The sequence below is a fragment of the Phoenix dactylifera genome, chromosome 1 (genome assembly GCF_009389715.1).
Source record: "Phoenix dactylifera cultivar Barhee BC4 chromosome 1, palm_55x_up_171113_PBpolish2nd_filt_p, whole genome shotgun sequence".
Taxonomy (NCBI): Eukaryota; Viridiplantae; Streptophyta; class Magnoliopsida; order Arecales; family Arecaceae; genus Phoenix; species Phoenix dactylifera.
Window position 1 is genome coordinate 15,487,952 of NC_052392.1, and position 12,222 is coordinate 15,500,173.

Here is a 12,222-nt window from a genome sequence, read left to right on the forward strand (position 1 = left end):
AGAGTTTTAGTAACATTACTAATTGTGCTACTATAATTGCATTCTAATAATGGTTTTAAGAAATATCACAAAATATATATATATTGTAGTGGTTCATCAAAAGCATTACTAAAAGTTATTATATAGCGAGAGTATCATATAATTGCGATAAAAAAATGTATTATATAGTAACAATTTTTAAAAATTATCACAAAAGGTTTATAATACTGGAATGGTTATTTATAAATATTGCTAAAATTTTTTATGTTGTGATGATACATTGTAAGGACAATGTTTTCTACTTAAATAAAACTTAATTAGTATTAAATATAGTTTTATTGCATAATAGTGACTATTTAATGATGAAATAAATTTAAGAGAATAATTAACGCTTTTTGATTATTAGAGGGATAACAAATTTAATGAATATATATATATTCTTGATTTTTTTGATGGATTAAATGTATTATTTTCAACTTAATTTGATTTGATCCATTTAATGAACAAGTTATATAAGTCAAGTCAGTTTAACAAATAAAAGGAAATAGTTTTTGGCATAAAATACACTATAGATATTGGAAACAATGTGTCGTAATGATATAATGGTCTAATATGTAATTATCAAAAATTTGCATAGAGACTGTTTTAACCAAGGATTTGGATTATTGATCCATTTGATTTTTATTAAAAATATATATAATTAAAACTACTTAAAATAAAATACATAATATAAAGTATTAGAATTGTTCTATATCAAATATCATTACTTTTTTAATAGCACAAATAAAAAAATCATGAATTATCTACTTTTAAAGGATTTTAGAAAATAATTATAGAAATATGTTGAAATTATTGATATTTTTAAATCTTTTAAATAATAAAATTTTTAAAAGATTATAAAGAATAAAATGAAGTTATTTATTTTTTATTTTATATCAAAAATAAGAGGATTGATTTTTTATAAAATAATTAATTATTAAAATATGTGATACCAAAAATAGACCCTATAAATACCATAAAAAGACCAAAAAGCCCATCTAAACACCCCTATAAATACCCCTTGATTTCAACCATTTTGGGACACGGAAAAATTAGAGAAAAATACGAGAAAAATTCTAGAAAAAAGTTCTTCCTCTTAGCCACTTCTGATTTTTATTTTTATAATTATATTTAGTTTATTTTATTCTTTTTATTTCATTCTTCGCTGGATCTACAAGTTCGATCGGGTTTGATTTGGCTTCTTCTGAGATGTACCGAAGAAGTTTAGGGTTGTCGTATCTCTGAGGAGGATTGCTGGAAGATCCGTACGTGGGGGCAAACACTTCTTTGGGACAGTATCTACGCGCTTCAACCTGCCTTCAATCAGATTATTTCCTCTAACTTTTATTTTTAATTTAATATTAGTAGATCTGTAAGATTTTTACAATTTTGTGATTTAAATTTATTAAATGAATAGATTTATTTTATGCTAGAATAGATTTCTTTTGTGTTAAAATAGAATAATTTGATGCCGAATAATATATATATTATATGTGGACTCCTCAAAGAGTAATTTTCAGATCCCATTCAAACAAAAAAATCGGAAATTACTCAATACATAATAATTAATTCATTGAATTGATAAATTAGATCTCAATTACAATAATTGATTTGCTAGCACAAAATTAGTAATCAATTATTCTAATAAGGTAATAAATTTTATAATTCATTGAATTGACATTTTAGATCTCAATTACAATAATTGATTTGCTACCATAAAATTAGTAATCAATTATTCTAATAAGGTAATAAATCTTATAATTCATTGAATTAATATTTTAGATCTCAATTACAATAATTGATTTCCTGGCACAAAAATCAATTATTCTAGTAAGGTAATAAATCTTATAATTCATTGAATTGACATTTTAGTTTTTAATTATAATAATTGATTTACTAGCACAAAATCAGTGATCAATTATTTTAATAAGGCAGTAAATCACTTCTAATATATAATTCATTGAATTGACATTTTAGATCTCAATTACAATAATTAATTTGCTAACACAAAATTAGTAATCAATTATTCTAATAAGGTAATAAATTACATAATTCATTGAATTGACATTTTAGATCTCAATTACGATAATTAATTTGCTAGCACTAAATTAGTAATCAATTATTACTAATTCAAAAAATTCAAACCGAAAATTGGAAATTGATTGATACACAATAACCAATTTAAATTTGCACTTAGGCTTTTCTAAAAATTGAATTTGTGTGATCTCTAGTGATTATATTCACTAACTAATAGTGTCAAATAAAATCTTGTAAAAAAGGCATACGTGCCTAAGAAATGATGGTACTTAAGTGAAACTAGTGCTCCACCACCGATCTGGAGCTGATCTGGCTATTATTTTTTTGGATATATCAACTAAACATCCAAAGTTCAATATAAATATTAGTGCAATCTTTTGACATAAATTTTTTGCCTTCATTCAGATTTCTGTCTCTTTTCTATAACCTTAAACCTATGACCTCTAACACTAGTGATCATCTTAGTACCAAATCTGAAAATTTTGATGACCATAACTTTAAGAGGTGGCAGAACCAAATGCTGTTCTGGCTCATCACATTAGGGTTGATCTCAGCCATAGGTGAGAGCACTACTGAAGTTGATAACCCAACTACTTTACGACCTGCTACTCGCCAAAACCCAACTGTTGACCAGCAAGCAACCTAAGAGGGGGGGGGGGGGGGATGAATTGGGTCTCAATTAAAAATGTGAAATTTTAACTCGTGATGGAATAGGCAGTGATTTATTAATCTAAAGAGTCAGTCTGGAATGCTAGAGGAATGAAGACAGTGAGATAATGAAAAGTACGGCACACAGACATAAGATTTATAATGGTTCGGAGCTAACCTTGCTCCTACGTCCACTCCTCAAGTTTCACTCGAGATTTTCATTATAATCCTAGAATTACAGTATGGTTGTTTTACAAGCTCACAACCAAACTTATTGTTTTACCGGCTCACAACAAACCTCCTCGTTTGTTTTACTCGGGCTCACAAACAATCCGATTGGTTTTTACAAAGGATCACCAACTACAACCTTAGACCTCCCGATTCAATCCCTTGATTGAATCAAGCACCTAAATTAAAAGTGAATGTGTAAATACAAGCTTCTCAAAAAGCATATAAAACAATATTAACAAGAATAGGAAAAAGAAGCTTCTTAGAGAATTTTTTGCCAATTGAGATGCTGCTTCTTTTCTTCTGGATCCTCTCCTGAATCAGTCAGCAATGGAGGATCTTTCTATTTTGGCTCTGGTGTGGAGAAGGGATGAGTTCTTGATGAAGAGTTGCTTTCTTCCGATTTTCACTTTGAGTATCCTTTGAGCTCGTTTGAAAAGATTTGCTTGATCTACTTTTTATGGATTTTTCTTCTGTCCATTTGTTTCACTCAGAATGGGTCTTCTTATAGCTCCGTTTTTGAAAGCTAGCCGTTAGACTAAGAAGAGTAGCCGTTCTGTCGCGCCTGGTACTTCTGACAAAGTGTCCGTTGAAACTGGAGTCGTCTCGCCCATCCAAGAGTCAGCTTGACTAAACTGGGAGACATCTCACATGGTTCTGGAGTCGGCTCTGGCTCAGAATCCCTCTGATAGATTATTGGTCGATTCTCGTTGGAGTCAGCTCGCACGGTTCGGAAGTCGTCTCGCATCCTAGTTTGCAGAAAACAAGTTCTTTGCCTTGTCCGAGAGAGTCGACTCATAACAGTTGGGAGTCGACTCACGCTTCGTCCGAAAGATGGGAGATGGCTCGCGCTTGACTCGAGTCGACTCGCGTTTTGCGACCCGAAATACTATTTTCTGTCTGTCTAAAAGAGTCAACTTGCGCTATTGTGGAGGCGGGTCGAGGGTATGCCAGTACACCATGCTTGTGCCGGAGTCGACTCTTACTTTCTGGGAGTCGATTCGAGTTCTGAAAAATACTTAAATGGTTCCAGAACTTGAGTTTAAGATCCATGAACCATTTCCTAAGGTATTCTTTTGAAGTTATAATATTGTTATCCTGAAAACACTTGTTTAAATCTGTTAGTCCAACAAGAAATGCACTCAAAATGTTTTGGCACATCAAAACCAAGTAGGGATCAATCAATTACTCAGCACAAACCTAAACCGGAGTTCATCCTCCTCCCATACTGAACCTTCTGTTTTCACCAGCACATTCTCTAGGATTCCTGATGAGATAGACTATCATTGCATCCATAGAATCCTGGGTGCCCTTTCTGAGAGGCTGTATGACATTTATGACACAACCAAGAGTGCCAAAAAACTCTGGGACACCCTAGATAGCAAATATGGTCTTGATGATGCTGGGGTAAAGAGGTTCAAGGCCTTCGACTTAAATAACTTTAGGATGGTAATCTCAAAGCCAATGAATGACCAAATCCATGATTTTGAAATCCTGATCCACCAGCTTAGGGCTAATGGAACCAATTTAGATGAATCATTGCAGGTAGCCTGTCTGATAGGTAAACTATCTAATTTCTGGTCTGATTTTGCTAAGACTCTGAGCCATACCCAAGGAGGTCTCACCCTAACCCAAGTTTTGAACTCCCTTACGATTGAAGAGCAGCACCGGCTTAGGTGTATTAGAGAGTTTGTGGGGGGAAGCTCTAGTTTCAGTCTGTTATATCCTCAATAGGATTCCCTCCAAAAATAATGATCTAACCCCATATAAAGTTTGAAAACATAGAAAACCTAATCTTAGCTACTTAAAAGTGTGGGGGTGTTTGGTAAAAGTGAAAATACCTAAATTTAAGAGAAAGAAAATAGGGCCCAAAATAATGGATGCCATATTCATAAGATATGCAACCAATAGTAATGCCAATAGATTTCTAGTGATTAATTCAGAAAAAAATAATATCAGTAACAACACTATTATAGAAGCCAGAGATGCAACATATTTTGAAGACACCTTTCCACTTAGGACTAGAGTAGATGGTGGTATAGCTAGTAACTCTAGTAGAATAAGGACAAGAGAAATAAAAGTAGAAGTCGAACCTAGGAGGAGTAAGAGATCTAGGATAGAAAAAATATTTAGAGATGGCTTCTATATATTTTTTATAGAGAACTCTCCAACTACTTTTGAGAATGCAGTGAAATCCTTGGATTCACCTTTTTGGAGGAAAGTTGTAGACAATGAGATGCCGTCAATTATTCAAAACAATACTTGGGTATTGACTGATCTTCCTTCTGGCTGTAAAGCTATAGGGTGCAAATGAATTTTTAAGAAGAAACTTAGGCTTGATGGCTCTGTAGATAAATTTAAGGCTAGATTAGTTGCCAAGGGTTTTACACAGATACCTGAGGTAGATTTCTTTGATATCTATGCACCCGTAGCTAGGATTACTACTATTAAGATCCTGATAGCATTAGCCTCCATCCATAAATTAGTGATTCATCAGATAAACAGTTTTTCTAAATGGAGACTTAAATGAAAAAATTTATATGGACCAGCCAGAGGGATTTATAATCCTAAGCCAAGAAAATAACGTTTACAGACTAGTCAGATCTCTCTATGATCTTAAACAAGCACCCAAGCAATGGCACTTGAAATTTGATGAAACCATACTGGCATTTGGATTTGAAATCAATAGTACAGAAGAATGTGTATACTATAAGAGAGTTGGAAATAAACTTAGGATCTTGTGCCTCTATGTAGATGATATACTGATCTTTGGGACATATTTTCAGATAGTTGATGAAGTAAAGCAATTCTTAAGTCATAAGTTTGATATAAAAGACTTGGGACAAGCTGATTTAATTTTAAATACCAAAATAATTAGAAGTGCAAATAGTATTAAGTTATCCCAAAGTCATTATGTTGACAAGATTCTCAATAAATTTAATTATACCGATTGTCAGCCTGTCTCTACTCTTTTTGATTCCTCTACGCACCTTAAAAAGAACTTAGGAACTTCTGTCCTTCAAGGCCTATATGCTCAAATTATAGGCTCACTAGGATTCCTAGCAAACTACACCAGGCTAGACATAGCATATGCTGTGAATAGATTTAGCAAATATACTGTTAATCATATAGAGATCACTGGACAGCATTAGAGAGAATCCTTAGGTATCTTAAGGGTACCAAGTCCTATAGTTTGCACTTTAGTGGGTTTTCTGCTGTTCTAAAAAGGCTATAGTGATGCCAACTGGATTAGCGATACCTTAGATGTTAAATCCATTACATGATATGTCTTTCTTCTAGGAGGTGCTGCTGTGTCTTGAAAATCCACCAAACAAACTTTGATATCTAGGATTACCATAGAGTCTGAACTGATAGATTTAGACACCACTAGCATTGAAGCTGAGTGGCTTAGAGATTTATTAATAGACCTTCCTGTAGATGAGTCACCTTTACCACCTGTCTCCTTACATTGTGACTATAAATCTACAATAGATAAGTGCAATCAAGAAATGCCAATTTAAAAATAAACAGGCACTTAAAAGTGCATCATAAATCATTAAGATATAAATTAAAAAATAGCGTTATTGCTTTAAATTTTGTAAAATCGAAAAACAATTTAGCTGATCCGCTTTCAAAAGGTTTGTTTAGAATAATAGTTCTAGAGTTGTCGAGGGGGATGAGGCTTAGCCCATAAAGATAGATCACCATGGTGGGAATCCAACTTTAAAAGGTTCAATAGATAGAAACAAACCAGTGTGACTAAGAGGAGCACTGTTTTATGTTTTCCTCATCCCTATGGTGCTAGTGCTCATAAAAGCAAGCGGTAGGATGAGTTTGTTTGTATAACTCTTAATGAGTCCGAGACCCCAAGAGGCGGGAGCTTCCTTGCTAGTTTTCTTATTAGGACTCACCTATATATGCAGTCATGAGGCCGCGATTATGAAAAATGGGTGATTTCCTAAAAAGCACATGAGAGATACCTGCGCATAGCCATATTAGCGCAACTCGCTTAGAACCCAGATCAGGCTATATTATGTATGCTGTTGATTTAATCTGAGCCATGGACTGAGGTTCAAGGTTAAAACTATCTTGGCTTCATAGATGTAATCAATTGTCACTAAGTGAAGGTTCAAACCGAAAGGTACATATATCTATTACATAATATAAGATATCTAGCATTTTATTTTATTTTTAAAATTATTTAAATTTTTGTGGGGATTGTTTGGAAAAATTTAAATATGCACGAGGCCCGAGACTTGGCCACGTGCGCATTTGAATTTCGCGAAACACCCGTTGGGGCGTTCATGAAATTACCGCGAGCGCGTTCGCAAAAAGATAAAAAAGCCTCTCTAAACACCTCTATAAATACCTCTTGATTCCATCTCTTTCGGGATATGAAAAAATTAGAGAAAATATCAAAAAATTCTGGAGAAAAGTTCTTCCTCTTAGCCACTTCTGATTTTTATTTTTGCAATTATATTTAATTTATTTTATTCTTTTTATTTCATTCTTCGCTGGATCTGCAAGTTCGATCGGGTTCGATTTGGCTTCTTTTGAAACGTACCGAGGAAGAAGTTTAGGATCGTCATATTTCTGAGGAAGATTGTTGGAAGACTCGTATGTGGGGACAAACACTTCTTTGGGACAGCGTCTATGCGTTTCGACCTGCCTTCAATCAGGCTATTTTCTGTAACTTTTATTTTTAATTTAATATTAGTAGATATGTAGGATTTGCAATTTTGTGATTTAAATTTATTAAATGAATAAATTTATTTTGTGCTAGAATATATTTCTTTTGTGTTAAAATAGAATTATTTTGATGCCGAATAATATATATATATATATATTATTCTTTTTAAGATTTTTCATTAATTATAATTATTAGATTTATTTGTTTATTTAGGTGATATATTGCTAACATAGAGGTGGTGGTTATAAACCATTGGTATAGGATGACTCAACATCGTTGCCATAGAGTTAATTATACTAACAGTCATCTAAATTATGGTAATAACTTTTAGCGATGCCATATGTTGCCAAGGTTTACCAATTGTTGGTATAGATTTTACTAATGATTTAATATATTTTTTGCCACGGTTTTGACCGCCACTATAGATCTTTTTTGTTATAGTAGAGAAATACCATGAAGGTTGAACCATTGGAGAATAAACAAAATTTCAAGGGGGGCATTTCAAGAAAAAATGTGTGGACTCAAATAGCACATGGGTTTGCACTTGTGCTTGGATTAGAGAAAGAAAGCAAGATGCAAAGCAGTGTTATTTAAGAACTGTGGCTCAGGAATTATAGAGAAAGGTCAACCGTCATGCACACCTAAATGTTCACATTATAACGATAGTGATGGTTTAAGTTTCATGTTCAAAGGCCTATAAGATTTTGGAAAAATTCTTATTGGCTCTGCTATAAGGTGAGAACATGAGTCTTCATTGGCTATATATGCTTCGAAATCACCTTGAGATAGAGATTGTGAGGGCCCAGCCTTGAAAGCATTGTACGAATTTCAAAGTAGTTGACATGACTTCTCTGGCCAGCATGAACTTATTGTCATCATTGAACCTTTTGAGCAATTATTTACCAAAACAATTTTATTCAGCAATTGCAAAGTTAAAGTGTCACGATTAAAAATTATATAAGATAAACTTCATATGAATGCCAATAACTCGATGGATTGCTTATGTGGCAAATGTCCAAGCAGTCTTCACTTTGAGAGTTCCCACCATATAATTTTATTGGATGTATTCATACTCATCAGGTATGATCCACTCGTAAAAAAAATAAAAAAAAATAAAAAAAATGGTTCCCACCATAGCGTATTGTCCACACATATCCATTCCCCTTAATAATCGGAGTTTTGACAATGTTCCACGCTCCCTCCTAACAACCTACGAACATTTTTTATTGGTGTTGAGAGATTTGGGGGGTATGATGGCTCTCTTCTATTGGAGGCACAAAAGCAGTATTCGCCATACCTTTAATCCTTCTTTCTTCCTTTCCAAAGAGTAGTATATTCTCATTCTAAGTTGGATTAAATCTAATCATTTATGATTTAGTTCTGCTTCTTAGTAATCCAAATGTTGGAAGTTTGATGGTTGGCTCCATGTTTTTTTTCTCAAAAACAAAAATAGATCGATAGAAAGAGACAACCAGGTATGATGGCAACCTTCTTCTACTTCTTTATTTTCTTCACAGAGAAGGATATATTTATTCATTGGAGATATAATCTGTCTTTTTTTTTTATCAGAATCATTTTTACTGGGGATATACTCCAAGATATTTTTTAAAAGATCAGCTCTGGATTGGAATTGTGTCAACCAGCAAAACATAGAGGGAGACCTAGAAAGAGGCTGAATCTCCTAAGATATATGAAATGTGAGTGGAGATGGTGCAAAATTTCTCCAACCAAAAAACCAATTAGCATACCTTTTTGTCCAGGAATTGTATTGGGTTGCATGCCCATTGAATAATGACTAACTTCTCTACCTTTTTTTTTGGATAGTGGACAAGCTTTTCTACTACATGAGCATTGCATGGTGGATGCAGGGAAACCAGGGCCATGGTCATTTAGAGTATTGATGGTAGGTTTGCTCTCCATGGTGCAATCTTGTTATGATTGCTGAAATGTGAAGTATCCTAATCTTTGGAACTTGATTTTTCTTTGACAGGCAATTGTTTTAGAACTAAAAGTATACATGCATTGCAAAGCTTGCGAAAAATTGGTACTCAACACCCTTCGAAAATTTAAAGGTATGATATCTTTACTAAAATTATTGCAAAACAACTTCTTACGGACTGCTATTAAGAGTTATTTATCAAATTTTCTTTAGGCGTGGAGACAGTTAATGTAGACATGAATGGAGACAAAGCTATTGTGACAGGTCAGATTGAACCAGAAAAGATTCTGAAAAAACTCAGGAAGAAGACTGGCAAAAGGGTTGAAATTATTAAAAGGAATGATGATAATGCCGAGGGCAACAAAGATGAGACATTTCCGCTGTCTGGAGATTGCAATATGCAAACAATGGATGGTAGTGTAGTCCTGTCCGACAATTTTGTTGAGAACGTGGTACCGGATTTTGATATGTTCAGTGATGAGAACCCCAATGCATGTTCGATTACATAATAAAAGACACGATTCAACTGTTGTACTCAGTTCTCCTCTTGCTTTTTCTCTCTTCTTCTTTTTTTTTTTTTTTTTTTTAGCTACTGCTAAAATGGGATTTATTAGGGTCTATTTGGGAATCTAACAGCATTAGACTGAATTTCCTATAATCAGGCCTACTAGCCTCTGTTCAGCTAGGGATGGCAAAATATGACCCGATCCACCAATCCGACCCGTGTTCGACCCGCCATAAACAGGTTTGGCATTGGCCTAAACAGGTTCGAATCGTAAACAGGTCGACCCGTTTAACCTGTTTATTAATTGGGTCGGATACGGGTTTTAGAATGTCTGACCCGTTTAAAACCGTTTAACCCGTTTACCTGTTGGACAGGTTAAACAGGTATAAACAGGTTAAACGGGTCTAAACAGGTTAAACAGGTCTAAACAGGTTAAACAGGTCTAAACAGGTCGGGTTGGGCAGGTTAAACAGGTTGGGTTGGGTAGGTTAAACAGGTTGGGTTGGACAGGTTAAACAGGTCGGGTCGGGCAAACAGGTTAAATAGGTCGGGTCGGGTTGGGCAAACAGGTTACATGTTTATTAAACAGGTTAAACGGGTCGGGTCGGGTTACCTGTTTAATAAACAGGTCGGGTTCAGGTTGTAATTTCTGACCTGTTTAATAAACAGGTCAGGTTCAGGTTTATGATTTTCTGATCCGACCTGTATGTGATCCGACCCGTTTATGACCCGACCCGATCCGACCCGATTGCCACCCCTATGTTCAGCCCGTTTTCTTGTCAGTGCAGGTCCTAGCATAAATCTCATTTATGGGTGTGTTGGAGGTCTTTTTTTTCGTCGCACAAGATTTACGCCAGGGAGACATTGGGTTGATATAGAATGTATCCAAATGCAGTACCTATCTAATCCATGATCCAACTGAAGCCCAAGTCTGTTAGATTTTCCAAACAGACCTTTAGTTGGTTTTATAGCTAATGTTGGACATGACATAACATATATTTTTCAGGAAAGAGAAAGGGAGGAAGATCCACCTGCACTATAATTATATAAATCTAGGTATTTAATGATGTGGATATAGAATTAGAATCTAAAACCTCTAGTTGCTAAGTAAAAAGGATATGATTAGCAGTATAAGTCAATTCATGACATAACTTAGCATGTTTGAGAAAACAATAAAGTAAAAACATAGATAATAAAAAATCATCCATTCAAAAAAAATCATATAAGTCTAAAATTTCTAAATTAAAATATCCACGTCAATTAATTGTGATCCAAAACAACATAAAACTATGGACCATCTTGATGTAGCTCGGATTTGTTATCCCTAAAATCTCGCATAACAGCTCAACCCGCCAATTAGATGATGACAAATATTTTGCAATATCAATGGGCAATCAAATCTTCGAACAATCAACGCAATCAGTTACAACTCGATACTATCTCAATGTGTTCGAAAAGAAATATTATAATTGACTAAATCAGCAGATAAAAAAAGCGTCAACTACCCTAATCAACAAATAGAAAGGAAGCTCAACTGCTCGTCCGCAAATAGCACGATCTTAATCCTACAAATTCGCATTCTCTCCTCTATAAATATTGGACACAGGGACCCTATGTACGATAAAAAATTCTGAATATCATACTCTCATACTTTAATCTTTTTTTCATCTTTAATATCTTATCTCTAAACTTTGCCTATTTTAAGGATCAAAGGTCCTCAGCCGCATATATTCTAGCAAACTCTAGATAGTTTTTTTTTGGTCGCACATCAGCTCTAGCGCCATACAATGCTTCACTAGCCCCAACCGAGCATAGCAGTCTTGCTCATCGTCCTGCAGCGCCATGAAAATCAGATTTCTCCTAAAAATGCGCGGCTACAAAATGTTTACAAATGAAATTAAATTTTCACTTCTAAAGGTATCTAGTTATTTATTGGCCTTATGTAATTAGTACAAGCATTTCTAATCATATTCAAATATTTTAAATTTCTTTAACAATTATACCCTAGTAATCTTTCCTTGTCGTGTCTATGAGAAAAGGAAGCAAATAAAGATCTGTCAGACTGATCACACGTCCAATAAATTTATGTTCTCCAAAAGGTGTATACAATAAATCTCAAATACAAATCATCAACCTGAAACATTTTGACTATCTTGG

The 12,222-nt window shown here is 34.1% G+C and overlaps 1 protein-coding gene across 1 annotated transcript; it reads left to right on the forward strand.

Moving 5' to 3' along the window:
• Positions 1–9,201: 9,201 nt before the first annotated feature.
• On the forward strand, positions 9,202–10,069 carry LOC103720354 (heavy metal-associated isoprenylated plant protein 19-like). The gene is made up of 4 exons (XM_008810018.3): positions 9,202–9,318; positions 9,446–9,524; positions 9,612–9,693; positions 9,774–10,069. Exons 2-4 carry the CDS (start codon positions 9,477–9,479, stop codon positions 10,067–10,069), a joined length of 426 nt encoding a protein of 141 aa, XP_008808240.2. The 5' UTR covers positions 9,202–9,318; positions 9,446–9,476.
• The last annotated feature ends 2,153 nt before the right edge of the window (positions 10,070–12,222 follow it).

Excerpts from the sequence above, each read along its gene's own strand:
- LOC103720354 (XM_008810018.3), top strand. The coding sequence starts at position 9,477 with ATGGTGGATGCAGGGAAACCAGGGCCATGGTCATTTAGAGTATTGATG. Across the intron at positions 9,525-9,611 it reads GGTCATTTAGAGTATTGATG|GCAATTGTTTTAGAACTAAA; the intron begins GTAGGTTTGCTC and ends TTTCTTTGACAG. Across the intron at positions 9,694-9,773 it reads CACCCTTCGAAAATTTAAAG|GCGTGGAGACAGTTAATGTA; the intron begins GTATGATATCTT and ends AATTTTCTTTAG.